Source organism: Sebastes umbrosus, chromosome 3 (genome assembly GCF_015220745.1).
Source record: "Sebastes umbrosus isolate fSebUmb1 chromosome 3, fSebUmb1.pri, whole genome shotgun sequence".
Lineage (NCBI taxonomy): Eukaryota > Metazoa > Chordata > Actinopteri > Perciformes > Sebastidae > Sebastes > Sebastes umbrosus.
In genome coordinates this window covers 9,042,958-9,066,181 of record NC_051271.1, presented here as the reverse complement: position 1 = coordinate 9,066,181, position 23,224 = coordinate 9,042,958, and the positions used below count along the sequence as shown (strand labels likewise).

General features: G+C 37.2%; 1 protein-coding gene across 4 annotated transcripts; it reads left to right on the top strand.

The window, feature by feature from the left end:
* Nucleotides 1-70: 70 nt before the first annotated feature.
* rhot1b (ras homolog family member T1) lies at nucleotides 71-20,483 on the top strand. 4 transcript variants are annotated; one of them, XM_037765181.1, is made up of 20 exons: nucleotides 71-446; nucleotides 6,680-6,738; nucleotides 7,191-7,272; nucleotides 7,385-7,428; nucleotides 7,523-7,576; nucleotides 7,721-7,773; nucleotides 8,696-8,804; nucleotides 10,172-10,273; nucleotides 10,466-10,564; nucleotides 10,691-10,799; nucleotides 10,908-11,028; nucleotides 12,015-12,099; nucleotides 12,513-12,658; nucleotides 13,554-13,654; nucleotides 13,914-14,044; nucleotides 14,357-14,440; nucleotides 15,544-15,666; nucleotides 15,754-15,956; nucleotides 18,352-18,474; nucleotides 19,162-20,483. In XM_037765181.1, exons 1-20 carry the CDS (start codon nucleotides 410-412, stop codon nucleotides 19,277-19,279), a joined length of 1,983 nt encoding a protein of 660 aa, XP_037621109.1. In that variant the 5' UTR covers nucleotides 71-409; the 3' UTR covers nucleotides 19,280-20,483. The 4 variants fall into 4 exon arrangements, with proteins under 4 accessions (XP_037621109.1, XP_037621112.1, XP_037621111.1 ...); XM_037765183.1 differs by lacking the exon at nucleotides 71-446 and adding an exon at nucleotides 557-696; XM_037765182.1 differs by lacking the exon at nucleotides 71-446 and adding an exon at nucleotides 2,341-2,424.
* Nucleotides 20,484-23,224: the final 2,741 nt, after the last annotated feature.

The window sequence follows — 23,224 nt, the reverse complement described above, 5'->3', positions numbered from 1 at the left end:
ACTTCCGGGATGGGTGGGCGAGTTGTTTACGACGTGATGACGTATTGATAATATACGATCTTTGCACGCTCTCTCACAGGGGGCGTGACGGAAGATCGCCCGCTAGCGTCCGTTAATGCTCCAACTGTCAAGTTAGTGTGAAGATTAGCTGATGAAGACAGCAGCAGCAGCAGCAGCAGCAGCACTATCTGAGACTTACTGAGCTTCACAGGTTGAATAAAGTAAAAACACCTCGTTAGTATCCCGGATATCTACCGGTTTGTACGTCTCTCTACCGTCTGTTGTGAACCGGAGCTGACATGTTAACGTAGCCGTTAGCAGGCCGAGGAGAGCTGGCTGCTGAGTGTCCTTCATCCAGACTCAGGAGCATAGATGTTTCTCTTTACCGAGTCTGTCCACGTTGAAGAGGATGCGCAAGGACGTGAGGATACTGTTAGTGGGAGAGCGTAAGTAAAGCTGTTGTTATTATTTAACATTACAGTGTGTTTGGTTGGTTAGCAGCAGGGAGATGCTCTGCAGCATTACTGATGCTACCAGCTGGGCATGTTGATGTGATGACAACCAGACCTCTGTCTCATCTTTCCTCCTTTTTCTGTCTGCTTTTGTCACATGTTTTGTGTTTTGAATAGTCTGTGTGTAACTTAGTGTTACTGCTGCATATCTCCTGCTTCTGCTGTAGCTTTTTAAAACAGTTAGGTAGGTGTTTTATTTCCCTATTATACAACTAACCTCAGTCACTTCATTGTTTGTTGCACAAAGACTAGAATAAAAAAGGTTGTTCTCTTTAAATGACTAAAATAATTAAATTAATAATATATATTTTTTTACATATATTACTTATTATCATGCATATACATACTACATCTTTTTTATATTATATTTATTATTATATTTTTATACATATTAGAGGATAAACCCCTTGAGATCTCGTTTTCAAGAGGGCACAAAACATGGAAGTTAACAAACATTTAAGCACATAAATATTAATAATGATACTAAATTATTATTATTATTATACAACTAACCTCAGTCACTTAGACTAGAAAAAGGTTGTTCTCTTTAAATTAATGTTTAGGTCCCAACCTATAGTAAGATATTGCAAGCTGACTGTTTGTTTGTTTTTACATCTCTGTGTACATATATTACTTGTCATCATGCATATACATACTACATCTTTTTTTTTTCATTTAATTTCAAAAATATATATTAGAGGATAAACCCTGTGACACATTTAAGCACATACATATTAATAATGATACTAAATTATTAAACAAAAACATAAATTCAACAACACAACATTCAACATAGTAACATCAACAATGACATATCCCTCCATCCATCCATCCCAAACCAAACCAACATAACATTCTGATTTTGTGACATGTTTTGTGTTTTAAATAGTCTGTCTGTAACTTAGTGTTACTGCTGCATATCTCCTGCTTCTGCTGTAGCTTTTTAAAACAGTTAGGTAGGTGTTTTATTTCCCTATTATACAACTAACCTCAGTCACTTCATTGTTTGTTGCACAGACTAGAAAAAAAAGGTTGTCTTTAAATTAATAATATATATTTTTTTGCATCTCTGTGTACATATATCACTTTTTATCATGCATATACATACAACATCTTTTTTTCATTTAATTTAAAAAATGTATTAGAGGATAAACCCCTTGACACATTTAAGCTCATACATAATAATAATAATGATGTGTATTTTGCACAGGTTGTTCTCTTTAAATTAATAAAATAATGAATTAATATATATGTTTTACATCTCTGTGTACATATATTACTTGTCATCATGCATATACATACTACATCTTTTTTTTTTCATTTAATTTCAAAAATGTATTAGAGGATAAACCCCTTGAGATCTCGTTTTCAAGAGGGCACAAAACATGGAAGTTAACAAACATTTAAGCACATAAATATTAATAATGATACTAAATTATTATTATTATTATTATACAACTAACCTCAGTCATTTAGACTAGAAAAAGGTTGTTCTCTTTAAATTAATGTTTAGGTCCCAACCTATAGTAAGATATTGCAAGCTGACCGTCCCATGTTTGTTTGTTTTTACATCTCTGTGTGCATATATTACTTCTCATCATGCATATATATACTAAATCTTTTTTTTTCATTTAATTTAAAAAATATATATTAGAGGATAAACCCTGTGACACATTTAAGCACATACATATTAATAATGATACTAAATTATTAAACAAAAACATAAATTCAACAACACAACATTCAACATAGTAACATCAACAATGACATATCCCTCCATCCATCCATCCCAAACCAAACCAACATAACATTCTGATTTTGTGACATGTTTTGTGTTTTAAATAGTCTGTATGTAACTTAGTGTTACTGCTGCATATCTCCTGCTTCTGCTGTAGCTTTTTAAAACAGTTAGGTAGGTGTTTTATTTCCCTATTATACAACTAACCTCAGTCACTTCATTGTTTGTTGCACAGACTAGAAAAAAAAGGTTGTTGTCTTTAAATTAATAATATATTTTTTTTGCATCTCTGTGTACATATATCACTTTTTATCATGCATATACATACAACATCTTTTTTTCATTTAATTTAAAAAATGTATTAGAGGATAAACCCCTTGACACATTTAAGCTCATACATAATAATAATGATGTGTATTTTGCACAGGTTGTTCTCTTTAAATTAATAAAATAATGAATTAATATATATGTTTTACATCTCTGTGTACATATATTACTTGTCATCATGCATATACATACTACATCTTTTTTTTTTCATTTAATTTCAAAAATGTATTAGAGGATAAACCCCTTGAGATCTCGTTTTCAAGAGGGCACAAAACATGGAAGTTAACAAACATTTAAGCACATAAATATTAATAATGATATTAAATTCTTATTATTATACAACTAACCTCAGTCACTTAGACTAGAAAAAGGTTGTTCTCTTTAAATTAATGTTTAGGTCCCAACCTATAGTAAGATATTGCAAGCTGACTGTTTGTTTGTTTTTACATCTCTGTGTGCATATATTACTTCTCATCATGCATATACATACTACATCTTTTTTTTTTTCATTTAATTTCAAAAATGTATTAGAGGATAAACCCTGTGACACATTTAAGCACATACATATTAATAATGATACTAAATTATTAAACAAAAACATAAATTCAACAACACAACATTCAACATAGTAACATCAACAATGACATATCCCTCCATCCATCCATCCCAAACCAAACCAACATAACATTCTGATTTTGTGACATGTTTTGTGTTTTAAATAGTCTGTCTGTAACTTAGTGTTACTGCTGCATATCACCTGCTTCTGCTGTAGCTTTTTAAAACAGGTAGGTAGGTGTTTTATTTCCCTATTATATAACTAACCTCAGTCACTTCATTGTTTGTTGCACAGACTAGAAAAAAAAGGTTGTTGTCTTTAAATTAATAATATATTTTTTTTGCATCTCTGTGTACATATATCACTTTTTATCATGCATATACATACAACATCTTTTTTTCATTTAATTTAAAAAATGTATTAGAGGATAAACCCCTTGACACATTTAAGCTCATACATAATAATAATGATGTGTATTTTGCACAGGTTGTTCTCTTTAAATTAATAAAATAATGAATTAATATATATGTTTTACATCTCTGTGTACATATATTACTTGTCATCATGCATATACATACTACATCTTTTTTTTTCATTTAATTTCAAAAACATATTAGAGGATAAAACCCCTTGAGATCTCGTTTTTAAGAGGGCACAAAACATGGAAGTTAACAAACATTTAAGCACATAAATATTAATAATGATATTAAATTATTATTATTATACAACTAACCTCAGTCACTTAGACTAGAAAAAGGTTGGTCTCTTTAAATTAATGTTTAGGTCCCAACCTATAGTAAGATATTGCAAGCTGACTGTTTGTTTGTTTTTACATCTCTGTGTACATATATTACTTGTCATCATGCATATACATACTACATCTTTTTTTTTTCATTTAATTTCAAAAATATATATTAGAGGATAAACCATGTGACACATTTAAGCACATACATATTAATAATGATACTAAATTATTAAACAAAAACATAAATTCAACAACACAACACTCAATATAGTAACATCAACAATGACATATCCCTCCATCCATCCATCCCAAACCAAACCAACATAACATTCTGATTTTGTGACATGTTTTGTGTTTTAAATAGTCTGTGTGTAACTTAGTGTTACTGCTGCATATCACCTGCATCTGCTGTAGCTTTTTAAAACAGTTAGGTAGGTGTTTTATTTCCCTATTATATAACTAACCTCAGTCACTTCATTGTTTGTTGCACAGACTAGAAAAAAAAGGTTGTTGTCTTTAAATTAATAATATATTTTTTTTGCATCTCTGTGTACATATATCACTTTTTATCATGCAAATACATACAACATCTTTTTTCATTTAATTTAAAAAATGTATTAGAGGATAAACCCCTTGACACATTTAAGCTCATACATAATAATAATAATGATGTGTATTTTGCACAGGTTGTTCTCTTTAAATTAATAAAATAATGAATTAATATATATGTTTTACATCTCTGTGTACATATATTACTTTTTATCATGCATATGCATACAACATCTTTTTTTCATTTAATTTAAAAAACATATTAGAGGATAAAACCCCTTGAGATCTCGTTTTCAAGAGGGCACAAAACATGGTAGTTAACAAACATTTAAGCACATAAATATTAATAATGATACTAAATTATTATTATTATACAACTAACCTCAGTCATTTAGACTAGAAAAAGGTTGTTCTCTTTAAATTAATGTTTAGGTCCCAACCTATAGTAAGATATTGCAAGCTGACTGTCTCATGTTTGTTTGTTTTTACATCTCTGTATGCATATATTACTTCTCATCATGCATATACATACTACATAATTTTTTTTTTTCATTTAATTTCAAAAATGTATTAGAGGATAAACCCTGTGACACATTTAAGCACATAAATAATAATACTGATACTAAATTATTAAACAAAAACATAAATTCAACAACACAACATTCAACATAGTAACATCAACAATGACATATCCCTCCATCCATCCATCCCAAACCAAACCAACATAACATTCTGATTTTGTGACATGTTTTGTGTTTTAAATAGTCTGTCTGTAACTTAGTGTTACTGCTGCATATCACCTGCATCTGCTGTAGCTTTTTAAAACAGTTAGGTAGGTGTTTTATTTCCCTATTATACAACTAACCTCAGTCACTTCATTGTTTGTTGCACAGACTAGAAAAAAAAGGTTGTTGTCTTTAAATTAATAATATATTTTTTTTGCATCTCTGTGTACATATATCACTTTTTATCATGCATATACATACAACATTTTTTTTCATTTAATTTAAAAAATGTATTAGAGGATAAACCCCTTGACACATTTAAGCTCATACATAATAATAATAATGATGTGTATTTTGCACAGGTTGTTCTCTTTAAATTAATAAAATAATGAATTAATATATATGTTTTACATCTCTGTGTACATATATCACTTTTTATCATGCATATGCATACAACATCTTTTTTTCATTTAATTTAAAAAACATATTAGAGGATAAAACCCCTTGAGATCTCGTTTTCAAGAGGGCACAAAACATGGTAGTTAACAAACATTTAAGCACATAAATATTAATAATGATACTAAATTATTATTATTATACAACTAACCTCAGTCATTTAGACTAGAAAAAGGTTGTTCTCTTTAAATTAATGTTTAGGTCCCAACCTATAGTAAGATATTGCAAGCTGACTGTCTCATGTTTGTTTGTTTTTACATCTCTCTGTGCATATATTACTTCTCATCATGCATATACATACTACATAATTTTTTTTTTTCATTTAATTTCAAAAATGTATTAGAGGATAAACCCCTTGACACATTTAAGCACATAAATAATAATACTGATACTAAATTATTAAACAAAAATATAAATTCAACAACACAACAATCAACATAGTAACATCAACAATGACATATCCCTCCATCCATCCATCCCAAACCACACCAACATAACATTCTGATTTTGTGACATGTTTTGTGTTTTGAATAGTCTGACTTTAACTTAGTGTTACTGCTGTATATTCCCTGCATCTGCTGTAGCTTTTTAAAACAGTAGGTAGGTGTTTTATTATTGTTTTATTATTTAACCCCAGACAGACAGAGAATTTTATTTTCCATCTTTCCACCTTCGTCATTAACAGAAGGAATACAGTTAGGAATAAAGAGTGGATTTTATTGAAGGTCTGTGGCTTAGTAGTAGGACGTCATGGATAAGGCCAGTAATTAAAAAAAAAAAGTATGAAAGCTGCAATTCATAGATTGCACCACAAAAATTGTCCTGTGATGTTGTGATGCTCATAATGGGAAATCTGTGTCCCAGACAGTCACATGGCCTGGATAGCTTGTTAAGCTCAATGAAGATCATGTTAAATTAATAAATGATGTCCCCACAGTTACAATATTAATATGAATTGTAATGTTGTTTGGAAGGAAATGTGTTGGAGTGTATGTGCTAAGCTCTACGGAAGAAAAATCTGTCTTATTTGTACTGAACTCTCTCTCCTCTTCTCTCTTCCTCCTTCGACAGCCAAAGTGGGGAAGACATCTCTCATCATGTCCCTGGTCAGCGAGGAGTTCCCAAAAGTGGTATGGATAAATTATTAATATGTCAGATGTTGATGATGCCTCTGCACCTCGTGCTTAATGAATATATGCCTTTGTGGAGTATGATGTGTAGAGCTGCAACAATTAATTGATCAATCGGTTTGAGTCATTTTTTAAGAAAAAAAAAGTCAAAATTCTCTGATTCCAGCTTCTTAAATGTGAATATTTTCTGTTTTCTTTACTCCTCTATCACAATAAACTGAATATATTAGAGTTGTGGACAAAATACGACATTTGAGGACGTCATCTTTGGGAAACACACCACTTTTCTGATATTTTATAGCCCTAACAACTAATCAATTAATCGAAAAATTAATCAACAATGAAAATAATCATTAGTTGCAGCCCTAGTGATTTGACCATATTAATGAAGCCCTTTAACTGGTTGTAAACATGTCTGTGTTTAATGATAGCCATGTTGCGTTCATCCTTAGGTTCCCTACCGAGCTGAGGAAATCACCATACCTGCAGATGTCACACCGGAGAGAGTTCCCACACACATCGTGGACTATTCCGGTACTTTAAGCCCATGACTGACAGCATTAAATTGTGGTAACCGTTGTTGTGAAATCATAAATATGAGAGAGAAGAGCACTTTCCTGGTTTTAACTGTAGTACACTCCTACAGAGGCAGAGCAGACAGATGAGCAGTTGTTCCAGGAGATCTCCAAGGTCAGTCAGTGTATTAAGTTCTCCTGTTAACATGGAGTTAAGTGCTGAGTTCAGCTATAAGCCTAATGGGCACTTGTGTTCGTCTCTCTCATAGGCAAATGTGATTTGCATTGTCTACTCTGTCAACAACAAGACGTCCATAGAAAAGGTGAGCTGTGGCTAGCATTTCCATATTTGGTTTATTTGTGTTGCAGTTAAACAGTAAAATTTGTGAGGCTGTCTGTGTGACATTCATGAATTAGAAGTTGTCTTTCAAAATGGTGATTACATTTTTATCTTTTGTTTTCCATAGGTGACGAGCCACTGGATCCCCCTCATTACCGAGAACACAGACAAGGACAGCAGGTGTGAACTTGTGTAAAAATAGTTCAGAGTTTTCTTTGTCGGCTCAGTTTTGGACGATGAAATATGGGGAGAAGAGGGTGCCAAATCTGTAGGAGCACAGCCTGCCCTGTCTCCTAAAAGTTGCATTCCCAAACTACGAAACTGCATCGTAAATAACATTTCGAGGGAAACGTATTTTTGTCGCAGATCATGTTTGTTTTTGACATATCACAAATATGTTTCTAATGATAATCCACAGAAATCTGCTCAGTGAGGAGGTCGAGGCGGTGGATGGGTCAAACAAATACAGGACTTTCACCCAGGAGATCGCTCTTTGTGTCCCGTGTGAAACCAAACATCAATGTTCACTTATTTTTTAACTTGGACTCGAACTTAGACATTTCAAGCCAAACCATGATGTTTTTTTTTACTAAACCTTACCAAGTAGTTTTGTTGCGTTTTTTTTGTGTTTAAAACTGTGACCATATTTAAAGAAAATATATTTCCCTCGAAACTTAATGGAGATGCAGTTTGTTGTTGTATGGGAACGTATTAACGTAATTTTGCAGGAGACAGGATTGGCACTGCAGGCTCCTCGTGCATGATCAACCCAATGGAAAGTCTGTAAAAGACCATTTTCTGCAGCAAGAGGCCAGTCATGGAGTCTCTCTAGCAATGTTTGAAGTGGTGACCTACAGTCACAGGGTGGAAAATGTCACACAAATGCTTCTCTGTAAGCACAAAGCTGAAGTGGAAATGCGACCTTTCACATGAGCAGATTCAGCCTTATTCTCCCTTTTGTGTTGTGATATTCTCGCTGTGAAATGAGTCACTGCTTTTCTGAGAGGGAAAATACTAAAATACTTGTATAAAACAAAACATTCAATTTATGTTTTTATTAGTTTTAATACAATGATCTAATGTGTGTTGTTGATGCGTCCAGGGTTCCTCTGATTCTGGTGGGGAACAAGTCGGACCTGGTGGAGCACAGCAGCATGGAGACCATACTGCCCATCATGAACCGGCACAGCGAGATAGAGACTTGTGTCGAGGTGAGAGAGAGTGAAGGCTCTGTTTATTGTTTTACTTCTGAGAAACCGGAACAGTAGTGTTAAGTGTTGTGAGAGTGCTGATCTGTTTTGATTTGCTTGATAAATGCTTCCATGTTCAAGTAATACAATGCTAATGATTCAGACAACAGACATGTTGCTCAGTACACAAAGTTAAAAGGGACATAAACACAAATGGAAATCAATATCTTCCACTATTGTCATTAAACAGAACATAAAGAGGGGAAGATGTTTTTTCAACAATAACAGTTGGGTGTCAACCTTTTAGGAGCCAAGAGGAACTGGACTGTTTTTAGGTTAACATCCAGACATTTTTTGCTTTATTGACGGTACTTTTAAGGGTTTTATCAGTCAATTGAAGACACTTAATATAGTTGATGTTGATGTAAAAAACATGATGATGATTTCACATGATGACAATATAGAAAAAATAGAAATGGCCCAAATTAAGAATATATTCTCGTCATTTAGAGCGGCATCTATAAGTAAAGCTTTTTATGACCTTTGCTCCTATATGTTTATGTTTATGATCCTCACTATCAACCAAACTGAACATGTGTTTCTCAGTATCAGCATGTCAATTTCTCAGTAATGTGATTTGAACTTGTTGAACTGCTGAAATGTGTATGTCTGCAGCCTATAGATAATCACATCAATTATATAGATTTTTGTCTTAGTTTGTATACATTAACCTGAATTTACCTTTTTGTAAATAGTATTGCTATTGCTGCCCCTTTTTATACTTTCCATGATGGATGCTATGTTTTGCATGTTTACTATACACAGTGTTTACAACGAGGAAGCCCAACAACAGGCCCTTTTCACAGCAGACATTTTGACCTAGCAGGATAAACACAGGTGTAATTAATAACATTAATTGTGGGCCCTGTTCCATTTAGGTTGGCCAGGGGCCTGGTATTGTGCATGTTGGCTCACTGGCATGTGACACACTAAATAGAATGAGACCGTAATTAATTTGATCAATTACACCTGTGTTTACCGCTGCTATGACGTGTAAAAACGGCTGCTGTGAAAAGGGCTTATAGTACAAGAGGATTTGATACTTGACACCGGTCATGACCTTTACTCACGGTGTTTTTTTCAGACTGGTTAATTAAACCAGGCGTGTCGCTCAGACAGATCCTGTGTGTTAATACCTCGTCTGGCCCTGACTTAGCTCCCACACACACACACGTACAGTATACACACACTCACACACAAAGGTAGATAAACAGAGATGGCCTGACTTTGCCAAGACACTGTATTTTCACAGGGTTGCAAAGGCGTTTTAATGCAACAAGGTTATATACAGTGTTATAACCAAACTCCCTTCTTTTTCTTGTTTACAGTGTTCAGCAAAGAACCTGAAGAACATCTCAGAGCTGTTCTACTATGCCCAAAAGGCAGTTCTGCACCCCACAGGTCCTCTTTACTGTCCAGAGAAAAAAGATGTAAGAGCAGAAATGTACTGTGTGAATTCTGCACCACTGTTTTTGTGATGCAGTGGCTGTCGACTTGTTTTTATTATGAAAAAAATCTATGAATTTACATTTGAGAGAGTTCTGTCACTGAATTTTAGCAGAAGGTGAATTATAAAATAATTCTGTTGAAGTAATGTTTGATTTCCCTTTTTTGGTTCCCAGATGAAGTCACTTTGTGTCAAAGCTCTGACACGAATCTTCAAAGTGTCCGACCTGGACAATGACGGGATTCTCAACGATAATGAGCTCAACTTCTTCCAGGTAAGTCAATTGTTGACTGCTGTAACTGACACAGTTAACAATGGGTTTATCTAAAAGGACAATGTACATAGGAAATTGTTTGGCTCCTTTTTGACAACAATAATGTTTTTGTCTGACCGCTCACAGCGGACGTGCTTCAACGCCCCACTAGAGTCTCAGGCGTTGGAGGATGTAAAAAATGTGGTGAGGAAGAATTTGAGTGACGGAGTGTGTGACAACGGACTCACTCTGAAAGGTAGAAATGGATGGACTTGCTTCCTGTTCATGTTTGCGTACACACAAATGTCTTCGTCACATCGTTCCTGACTGTTTTGTATGGTATTTTTGTGATGTTCCTCTCCAGGCTTCCTCTTCCTCCACACCCTGTTCATCCAGCGAGGTCGCCATGAAACAACGTGGACAGTGCTGAGGAGGTTTGGGTACGACGATGACCTGGAGTTAAATCAGGACTACCTCTTCCCTCCGTGAGTCTCAGGCTTCATTTTTTCCACCACCAACTCCATCCTGTGTGCATGCCTTATTAAAACCCTCATTATTTCCCTCACTTAGGGACATGTATTTGTACACACTATTCCTCTTTTTAGGGTAATACTGTATTTTCCTCAAACATAATGTTTGCTTTTTTGGTTCAATTTAAGTCGAGTTCACTCTACAACACTTTCAAAATCGTCAGATCGCTGTACTGTTCACACTGCACAACTTGATGTCTCGTAATCGTGAGTCTTAAAGTCGTCCTGGTTTTCACACAACATGACTGACCGGCGACATACTACAAGATCTTTCACTGGGAGGAATCCCAGATGAGGTCTCCAAACTACTTTTTGTCACGAAAACACACGTGAGAAGTGGCGCAGTCATGCTTATTGATCATATGTAGATCAGTCACTGGCTTGTTGTGTTTTGTTTATTCATGCAAACATCCAACACCCTAGGTGCAACCACAACTTTGGTCCGTGTTCCAAATGCAACACATACAGTTAAGTTCCTATTGATACAGGTGACCCCTCAGGTTTCTCCTCAAGCCGTGTCTCACGCTCTCATTGGCTGTAGCTCCCCAACAGACTCCCCGCCAGGTCCAGATATTTAGCGTGCTGGATATCTGGAATGTGTCTACGAGGCAACGGCGAGCCTCTCGGCTTTCGTCTTTGAAGAGTTCACACATAGTTTTTTCACCGAGCGCCGATGTGCGAGCGGCAAGCCAACGCAGGTTTGCCTCACTTTTGGCACCTTTGCTCAATTTGACGAACTGTCAGTGTTGTTAAAGTCCTTGAATTAGATCTTATTAGCAAGGAAGGATTAATAGGTAGACTAAGGACTACTGAGCCACTTTTCTAAGTGAAGTGTAATATTTATCCTCTTGTTTAATCTTTTGTAGAAATGTTTTCTGTGTTTATCTTGTGTTCTGCTCATTGCCTATAGCATTTACTTTGAAATATGTCACCGTCTCTAGGTTGAAACTTCCTCCAGACTGCACCACGGAGCTCAACCACAATGCCTACCTCTTCCTCCAGAGCGTCTTTGACAAACATGACAAGGTATAATCCTGTAAACCCAGTTCTGTATTTACTTTACCCTCTGCCCTGGAGAGGCTTTTACAGAAAGCTGCTCAGTACGGAACACTGCACAAAACCAGAATACACTCCCATAGCCTACGCTGACCACCTGCTGAGGCGCGATTTAACGTGTTGTCACTGAGGAGGGATTGACAGGAGAATAAGCCGGGAGGTTAGAATGAAAGTCAAAGAGTGAAAGTGGCAGCTTGTGCCGAGATCTGCTCTCTGTCGTAGCGATTAGTGTCCAACTGTGAATGTGTGCTTCAATTCACCATGTTTGTTTTCTCAGGTAGAAATGACAGGCAGCAAACTGAGTGAAATATTTCCTGCTTTGAGCACCATTTTCCATATTTTGCTCACCATCCTGAACAGTAACCAACCTTTGTGTGTCTCAGGACCGTGACTGTGCCTTGTCACCAGATGAGACGAGGGATCTGTTTGATGTTTTTCCCTACATGCCCTGGGGTCCAGATGTCAATAACACAGTTTGCACTAATGAGGAGGGCTGGATCACCTACCAGGGATATCTCTCCCAGTGGACGTAAGTGGCGATTAGTTGCATTTAGGGTCGTACCAAATGTCTTTTTCTTTTTTTTTTACATTTAAAGCCTCTGTTGAGGTTTCCTAAGAAATCGTCTGTCGTCATATGTTATGACGTCATCACACTACAAAAAAAGAAGAGAGACTTTGCGTTACTGTGGTTATATAAATGTAATTTATGGTGCTGTTATATTGCTGCCAGGCCGCCCCGTTAATACAGATGCGTACTTCCATTCGTGCACGGCAAGTGAGAGAAATATAAACACCTGGCAAAGTACTCAAAACCACTTCTGTGGTAGTTCATGCAGTACAATAGGTGTCTCCAGGCTTTGAGTGGTCAGAGGACTGGAAAAGCTCTGTATAAATGCAGTCCATTTACCATCCAGGACCACATTTTGCCATGATGACTCACACACATACTCACAAGGTGTAAACAATACCAGCATTGCTGTCGCGTCTAATAAAAAAGCAGCGCAGCATACTGAATGTTGATTTAGAATGTCAACGTAATGAGTGAAGCTTCAACTATTCGGTACAACCCTAATAAAGTTAAAGCCAGTATGTGTTGAATTTGAACCTTTCTGACTTTTTGATACTTTGGTGGCAGTATCAAAAAGGATGCTGTGTCTCAAACATGGGGATACTGAGGTTAATTGACTGAAAAGAGTGCAAAGATGCCACCAGTTGTCTCATTTGTCAACATCAGGGCTAGCTATTAAACTTTTCTACACATAGTGGCTTTCAACTATTTTTGAAGTTGTTTCCAGGAAAACACCAATGTACAAGTATTTCCCTGTCTGAGTGTATATGTTAAAAAACACAATATCTCAGTCACATTGGTTTCTATGATTAATGAACCTCGCATTTAGTCTCTTTTGCTTTCAACATTTGTTCAGGTTAACAACGTATCTGGATGTCCAGCGATGCCTGGAGTATTTGGGTTACCTCGGTTACTCAATAATTGCTGAGCAGGAGTCCCAAGCGGCAGGAATTACAGGTGAATTACACCATCACATCTTCTTTTCCATATTCATATTAAATCATGAGTTGTAGCTCATCAGGAACATGCTTTATACAGTCATGCAGTCAGTAATCACATCCGTAAATCAACACCGTCATTACACCAACATTTGAACAGCTGAAGCAGCAGTTCAATCTGAATGTTGTTGCTGACTGACTGCAGGTGTGTGTTGAGTACCGCAGCAGTCTGAACTGATCCTCTGATGCCCGTGTATGGTTTGCCCCCCCCCCTGCAGTGACCAGAGATAAGAAGATTGACCTGCAGAAGAAGCAGACCCAGCGTAGCGTCTTCCGCTGTAATGTCTTTGGAGATATTGGCAGCGGAAAGAGCGGCTTCCTCCAAGCCTACCTGGGTAGAAACCTCATGGTAAACAGAAAGAAACACCAGTAATGACACATTTAAAGCATACTTTGCCTTCCACCCCACAGACGTGGCAAAAAGCAGTACAGTTCATAACATATATGAAAAGTATTCCACTGAAATATTCCATGTAAGATATCAACATAGTCACAGATTACAGTTGTATACTATCACAACACACTTCTTATTCTTGCACATATGGGAAAGTATCAATAGACTGACGAACATTTTCCCATTGCTGCTTTCAAACATAGTTTACAGTCAGTTTCATGTCCTGATCTGCTTTTACATGATGTTTCTTCTCTTCTCTCCTCTCAGCGCCAAAAAACGATTAGAGAGGAACACAGATCCTACTACGCCATCAGCACAACCTATGTTTACGGCCAGGAGAAATACCTTCTTGTGAGTTTCAAAGATAGCTCTAATGCTACTTGAATCAAATGCATTTTTTTTCAATTATGACTTGTTTCTAAATACAGCTTTTCCAGTGCTAAAAACAATAATAACTAGAAAGGTGCGCTCAAAGTACAAATCTCTGCCAAGTGTGACGCGACGACCACTGCTGTTGATTAATTATGAATACAATCACAATTGGCTAACCCCCCGTCTAGACTGCAAGTGTATCAAGATGTGTTTTTCACTTGCACGTCACACGGGGTTGGTTAAGAGTAGGGAGTGAGTAGTCTGCAGTCAATCAGTGGCGGTATCAAACAGGCAATTGAAAGGTGTTCTAGGAAAGTGTGAATCACTGCAACCACGAGAGGTCCTTTAGCATGCAGCCATAAATGAGAACCCAAAATATTATGTAGTTTGGTGCAGCAGTATGCGAGATTAGCTGTGGACAGACACGCGCACGCACACACCCGCGCACACAAATCTCATAATTATCACCTGGCGGAGCTAATAATAATTGTCAAATTCATCATTCATTCATGATATATTCATATTAAGTTTTAAAAAATATTTTATTCTATTCATATAAAAGACATGGTTTATATTCATATGCACCACTACTACGAGGTTGTCAACTGTGAACCATCATGGGAACTGTGAACCGTCCCCGCCTGAGGTTGGCTGTGCTTACCTGGCTGTTTATCTAAGCTTCTTATCATGTCCACCCAGTGCTTTCCACTCTGCACTACTTACCTGTAACAGCACATGCAAAACCTACTGTGTTTGCTGTTAGGGTTGTAAATTAGCGAGCACCAGTCACCAGCCAAATGCTGGTAAAAATATGCAAGTGGCTGCTAGATTTGCTTCACGCACCAGCCAAAAAAAACAACGGTAAACCATTGAGTGGCTGGGAGATTTTGGAATCTACCAGCATCTACCAGAATCTGTTACCACAAGTTTAACACACAGGCACTCCCTTTGTGCTGGCGTCCACATTGAAACACCCTTCGGCACAGTGATCAAACAAGAGCACAAATGCTGTGGCAACTATCTAACATGTGACTCTTGTTGAAACTCAGCAGTGCTCTTCTAACTCTCTCCTCTCCTCTCAGCTTCATGAAGTGTTCCCTGACTTCGACTACCTGTCTGATGCTGATCTGGCTTGTGACATTGTCTGCCTGGTCTATGATGTCAGCAACCCTTGCTCCTTTGAGTACTGCGCCAAAGTCTTCAAGGTAAAACTGTGTGTGTGTGTGCATTATATCAAACGACAAATAACATCTTAACCACAATCATTCACGCCCTCTCTTTACCCTCCTCAGCAATACTTCATGGACAGCAAGATTCCCTGCATGATGATAGCAGCGAAGTCCGACCTGCCAGAGATCAAGCAGATGTACGGCTGCAGTCCTCTGGACTTCTGTAGGAAACACAAGATGCCGCCTCCCCAGTCCTTCACATGTAACACCGCAGCAGCGCCCAGCAGAGACATCTACACCAAACTTACCACTATGGCCATGTACCCGTAAGTATGGAGACACTTCTAGATCTAGATTTGTTAAACTTGCATTAATGATAGCAGAGTTAACTGAGTTAAAGAATTTTATTACCAAGAAGTCATTTAAATGGATGTAAGTAACGTGTATTTGGGTTTGATATCGTGCTGATATGATATCATACCCACCCAGCTCCTCTTCACGTGTTTTATTACACGGCTTTGTTGAATACTTGATTCTGATTTTTTTAATCACGGCGTTCTACGGTTTGCTATTCCTTTATAGCAGACCGTTGCTATGTATGACGGACCGTTGCTATGGGCGCAGTTCTGGTATAAGTCTCTGGCAGACTATTTTTGAGTCAAATTATTTATTTCTTAATTACGTAGGGAGTAGCTAGTAAGCAGGATAGTGTACAGCTAGCGGGTCATTGTTGTGAAATAAACTCCGACAGGGTGTGTGGCACAACAATGATGGGCATGCTGTATATTATCCCTTACTTAAGCAAGGGCATTGTCTATTCCTTAATGAACTGAAGCTTTACCATTCTCCGTTTATCTGTTGTTTTTTTACACACAAGGCTTTCTGGTTTAAAATGTTCCAAAGTCATAGCAGGACATACAGTCCTTTACATGGCAGTTTGTTAGATACAGCTAGCTAAAAATAATGCAGTGTAATACAACAGTCCTACAATAAATCCTACCTTCATGAAGGTTATAATGTTCAGTTTTGGAGGATGTAGTTTGTGGTCATGAAGACACATTATTATTGCAGTTTTTTACACTGTGTTTTGCTGCATTAGTTGTAGCTCAAGAAAGCTGACAAGCTTTTATTATCACATTTCTTGTTGGTAAACCTACCAGATATTGAAGAACTATGATGGTTAGTACATATTGTCACTACGGAAGCCTTGTGAGGCGAGTGAGAAAAAACAAATTCTGGTGATCCATTTTCTAAATCTGATCTAAATTGTTTTCTCTTATCTTCGTTTATGACTTAAGAACAGGTGAACAAAAAGGTTTTGCCAAGATAATCTTTTTAAGTTCCTTAATTTTTTTTCATCTGTGAATATTTATTGATTTATAGTAAGCTTTTTGCAAAGTAGTTGTTGTTGTAATACCCATTTCGGCCAAAAGAGGCTGATGTGCACCACTACCCCATGTTTTGATTTCTCCATGCACTCTGAAGGCCTGTACACACTGGGGGTGTTTTTTTTTTGTGTGATTGATTAATTCATTTTTTCCAGGTAAGTTTAAATTTACATAACTTACTAACACAAAATATATTTACCTTGTGTTCAAGGCCTTTACACTGAGGGGGCGTGACGATTAAACTACACGAAAATGCGAAATACTCGCCTGCCAATATTTTGCATCTAAACTATTCATACCGGCAGGGATGGGAATTTGCGACAGTTGCAACACTTTTTCAATAAAAGGTTTGAATAGATTTGTGCAGGCAGAAGCCTAAAACTATTGACCCAGAGCAGCATCTCACAGTCTGTCTGAGGTAAATTATTGTACAGCCTAAACCATTTTTGTAAGCTATTTTAGTTTCCTTTTAGCGAAATGCTCCGAGTGAATTTGCCTCTGGTAAACAGTTAACACAGTGTACATGTCTAGGGCTTTTATTGTGAAAGGTAAGAACTAAAGGAGTGAATCTGGTATGCAAATGTATGAAAATGGATCCTTTTTTTTCTCACTTGCCTCTCAGGTCTTCCGTACATCACTCACCAGAATAACACTTTAAATTTTTGCTCCCAATAGTGTGAAAAAGGGAATTGCTGTTGCAGTCATTTCTGCAGTTTGGTTATAACTGGCAGGAGATCCTGTTATGTGTGAAACAGGAGGGATAGATGCCTTCTTTTCTTTTGCAGTCCACCTTATCTGTTAGTTTACAGTTTAAATCCGAAGCTCTACTGTGTGTAATGTCTGTGACTTTACTTCATGCCTCAGGATAAACCCGCTCCCTTTGGGGATTCTCCTACTCTCTGCGAGTGTCGGTATCCGACACGATGTACTTCAGTCTATATTAATGCACTTCACTGCCTTCTGGACATGTTGCTTTCAAGTCTGATGCCACAGTGTTTTGCTCTGTGGGTAAACGGGTTTCCCTGCCGAGCAGTAAGGATGATCTCTCCCAGAGGATCTCACTCCTGCAGTCAGTCAGGTTGCAGCGCGCTGTCAACACACAGTGCCTCTCTGCACATCACACAGTTACATAATTACACCAGACTAGCTCTTATTTAATCCACAATCTGTTCAGCAGTGTCATCATTTCTGACAGGATCACAACAATTATGAGCCACAAACTACTCCTTTCATGGTGGCGGCATCTTTTAACTCTATCTTACCTTTCTTCCTCTTGTGTGTATTATATATAAACTGGGTGTTGGTGTTTGTCTTTCCCCATATCTCTCCTCAGCCACGCCCGGCTGCGCTGCATGTGCACTTGCAACCGGTGCACCTTCTGCTTGTGTCAGAACTTCCTCAACTCTGAGCTGCTGCAGACGGTCAGGGCCAAACTCTACGCTGTTGTGCTCAGAAGGTCCTTTTTTTACCTTATATCACTTTCCAGATTTGTCGGCATCGTCACCTCGAGCTTGTCCTGTTCATTTCTCCTAATTTTTTACAAAGTTGTTGTATTTTTAGATGCAGACTTCTCAGAAATTAGAATAGAATGAAAGAGTCAGCATAATCTTCTGCCACATTTCTCCTTTTCTCCTTGTTTCATGCTGTCCGAGTCCTTTTGAGTTTTTCATTTTCCATCTAAGAAACCATTCTGATATCTTTATTTTCCATCTACCTTCTTTGATATTACTTGTGAGCTTCCTGTACTACAGAAAGGATTGAAAGCATCTACTTTTCTATTTTGATCTCAGTCCCATTGTCATTCCGTTGGAGTCATCTTCCTTGTTGTTGTCTTTGCTCATATCACTGTGCCTCAGTCGTCTCATTTAACAGAGACGTCCTAGCTAATTTCTGGTCTTGTTGTTTCATGTCATAACTATAATCCTGCATGTCCCTCATCTGTTTAACTGGCTTTTTCCTCAGCACATATATCCATGTTTCAAGGCTGCATCCCTGTTCTGTCATTTCATCCATATTTTCTTTTGGTTCACTTCCTTTATTTTCACATCAACACCTCGTCTCTTTATCTCTTTACTGTCCTTCCTTTCACCTTGTCTCACCTTGTGTTTATCCCTCTCTGAGCCTGCTCCTCTCTGTTTAACAGACACGTAAGCCAAGCGGACCTGAAGAGCTCGACCTTCTGGCTGAGAGCGAGCGTCGGGGCCACGGTGTTTGCAGTGCTGGGCTTCGCCATGTACAGAGTGCTGCTCAAACCACGGTGATCCTCGGGCACCAGGGTCAAATCCTCTTTACCCCCATGGTACATTTATAGAGCTATGTTGACCAGTCACAACATTAAGCTTTCACACTTGCATTTAGTAAATCTATTGAAAATCTGTCATGGTTTTGTTTTGGCGGGAAAGAAAAACTTACCTAGCAAACATTTTTTTTGTTTTTGCATTTTCATTCCTCTGTCATAAATATTAAGAGAAAAATATTTAATTTTGTACCAAAATTGCTAATTTGCTTAACCTGTTTGTTTGCAAGTTTTTGCAAAGTAATATATCTATATTTATATAAAAAACGAGGGTAAGCCGCTGATGAGCCGTAGTGAGTAACATGAGTGAGTTACATATAGAGCTATTTTTTGGTTGCTCGGTGTCAGTTGTGATAGGGACTGTGATGTATGAGGGTTTGCAATAACATTTATGCTTTTATTAGACAGAGCTATATGTAAATAGTGTATATAATATAGTAGACTGTACATTTGTTTGTCTTTGTCCAAAAGGGCCATGTTTGATTCACGCTCAAAACACTGAATGCAAAGGTATTATTAGCTTAGCAGCCTGGTTATGAACTCGCACAAACATTAGCATTCATATTCACAATGACAGAAATGAGTTTGCCTTTCAAGGCCAAAAAATGGATGCACACTTTTTTTAATGTTTGTACATCTGAGCAGGTCAGTGTTTGATCAGTGGATGTGAATGTGAGGAAGGGTCGGTCGCTCGCTCTCTTTTCATGTCTTCCCATGTTGGTCACTTTATTCATCAGATGGTGTGTGTGTGTGTGTGTGTGTGTGTATGCGTGTGAGAAGATATTAAAATTGCCACTTTACAGCCGCTATGTACATTTTGCGTTTGCATGCTTCTGAATTTCCGACCACATTCCTGTGTTTTTACTGCACAAAAAGAATCACCACGTCAAGCTCTCCACATTGCTTTCCATCTCCCGATATTCCAGGGATTATAGTATAGTAACGTTTATTGACAGGAGTGCTGAACAGAGAATAGTCGAGTCATAGTGACGTCATTTGACCCTTGTCGTGATTCCCGGTAACTTCTCCTGATCAGAGAAGATGCAATAGTGTCTCCCCAGATGTTAATTTCCATGCAACTGCGACTCCTTGACACAAGGTTCAGTCTTGATGTATTCACTCAGCCCTGCCTTTCCAAAAGTTTACAATAAATAAATATCTGTATTACATGTGGTGTGATGGAATTTCTTTTCAGTTTCCAAGAGATTTGACGATTTTGCGACCAAGTAATGGCAAGCTTTCGAGTGAACAAATCAAGGTAATTTGATTATTTTGTGTATTTCCGAACAGCTGTGAACGGCAGTGAAGGATCATGTGTTACCTGTAATGAACATGATGCAGACAGTATTCTTTAATTATTGAAAAGGAAACTGTCAGTTATGTGTGACCATCAGAGCTTCTTTTTTTTAATCTCACCACATAACTAATTTTGACCTGCTCTGACAAGATGATGGTTATATTTAGTAAGTTAAGATTGTACGGAACATTCGTGTAATGATGTGAAAACAGGAGAAGACACAAGAGGGCAGCATTGCTTAAAAAGTTGATGAAACTAAATTGAGTAGCTACCATGTAATGTATATTTTAAAATGCAGTGTGAAACTGACTCAAGTCTGTTCATGTGATTAGATGAGTACACCAGCTTGAGCCAGTCTGCGAGGGGAGATGGACCAGGGTCAGATCAGGAGGAAGAAGAGATGAGTTTTCTTAGTATATAGGAAGCACTGCATCAGGAGTAACTTTGAGAAAGATCATACGTGTATGGCTTAAATATACAATCATTATTTTATTGCATTATTGTCCAGCACACTACAAAGATATAATAAGATATAACCTCGACTTACAGAACCCATCTTGTTCTTAAACAAATAGGTCTTTTCTCTCCAGATGAAAACCTCTCATTTAGTAAAGTAAAATACAATTTATAAGCTCATCAAGCTGATACCTCTATAATTTAACAGAACCCATGAGTCATCACAGTGGGTTTTTGGTATTGGACTAATAATGGATTTAACCCATAAGGTGGTATTCAAAGCACATTCAATTCATACAGAATATCAAATAATGTGGGTGATTTTTAAATTGAATTCAGATACCTATTTTACCGCAGATTGACCTTATTTATTCATTTTCTCAAAACATGTTTTACCAAACCATTTATGTCATTTTTTTTTACAAGCATTTTAGTTTGTAGCAGCTTTTGTTGAACCAACTGGGCAGAATATGGATGACTTCAATCATGAGGGATGTGGCTGAGAGGGTTATCTGGTTTACTCAAAGTCTTGACCTTGAATTTTCAGCTCTTCCAGACCTTAGACCGACTCACTAACCTGCAAACTTTTTTAAAAGCACAACCCAACATTGTGCTAAATGAAGCAGTACCCTGAGCCACTCGAGAGTAAAAGGCCCCCCAACTTATCTTGGGGTTGTTAAATCCGTAGAGTCCTAAGAAACGCTGCATTTGGACGTCTGAAGCTGAATATTCTGGTGCAGCTCAGGACATTTAAAGCACCACTGGTTCTCACTAATGAGCATCTGTAATTATGTGAGACAGTCAAGACACTGTGCTGCATGAGAACTCCTATGTAACCATGAAAATGAAGTCCCTGCAGCCTACTCTGGTGATAACACTAAAGTAATCTGAAGGTTTGTGTGCGTTTGATACAAGGAGGACTTCCCAACCATGGGTACTTATTCCTCAGCGGGGTACTTCTGCAGTTTCTGTTTCAAATGTTTTTCAAATCATTTTTCCAAGATAGATGCCTATATACTATACACACATATTGCGTCAGCTGTAACATCTGAATGTCACTGTTGCAATAGAGAGCGCATGAAAAGTTAGCAAGCAGAGAAGTTGAAACACTTAGTTAATGAATAAACAGCTCAAATGGTTATCTATCTAAGCAAGTGATAAATCAATCAATCAATTCAACTTTATTCCAGACACAGGGTCCAGATAAAAGACACAACATTACATATAGCCTAATAAATTACATACAAAACCACACTAAAAGCTCATGGATTAACAAGAATATAAACAATAAATGATTGAAATAGTTAAAGTTGTGGATAAACAGTTGAAATAGCTAAAAGATAATTGGTTTGAAATAGTTAGCTGAAAGTAAGTGGTTAAAATAGTTGTCTAACAGTTGTTGTTAATGATTGAAATGTCCAGCTTCTAACACTCCAAGTGTAGTTGCACTAATACAAACTTGACCAAAGCATTGACAATGTTCAATTGTATGAATGAAAAAGATATTGTAACAATATATACTTTTATACAATTAACAGTGTGCAACATCCATTTTCAAATCAATACACGTGAACACATTTGTAACATCACTAATGTCGATTAAAATAGGTACTTCTGTGGTTCTGTGGGGTTTCGTCAGCTACTGGCTTAGAGAACAGTTTGTGCCTGCGAACACATCTGGTTCCTGTGAAAAGAAAGTAAAACTCCCCAGCTGTTAATGAGCTATATTCACCCACACAGCAGGTGTTTTTCTGTATATCTTGTCTCTTTCGCTCCTTTTTGCTCACACTCTCTTCCCTCATTCGCCTCCCATGTCACAGCTCTTCAACTGATGTTAACACATGACTTGTGAAAGCTGCCACATCAAAGTGTATTTTGTCCAATTAGCTGTTTTTAATGGAAAATTCCCATCGGTGCCTGTAGCTAACAAGGCAATAATTCCCTCCACTCCTCGGTAATATGAAAGATGGAATGTGATCTGTCCTAGGGAGATTGTGACATGCTTTATTTAGTAAATTTATGAATCTACTTAGTTCATTTGTGTCATTGTGGGACACAAATAATACATTTGATTTTAATTTTGCAGCGTTATTATTCATTCTCTCCAGTTGTTTAGTGCAGCTACACCCTGTTCTGTGTCCAGGAACAGTTGAAAAA

What these genes read in the sequence shown, in the direction of transcription:
- rhot1b (XM_037765181.1), top strand. Translation starts at nt 410, where the DNA reads ATGCGCAAGGACGTGAGGATACTGTTAGTGGGAGAGC. An exon ending in TGTTCCAGGAGATCTCCAAG is followed by an intron (nt 7,429 to 7,522) that starts GTCAGTCAGTGT and finishes TCTCTCTCATAG; the next exon opens with GCAAATGTGATTTGCATTGT. An exon ending in GGATATCTCTCCCAGTGGAC is followed by an intron (nt 12,659 to 13,553) that starts GTAAGTGGCGAT and finishes ACATTTGTTCAG; the next exon opens with GTTAACAACGTATCTGGATG.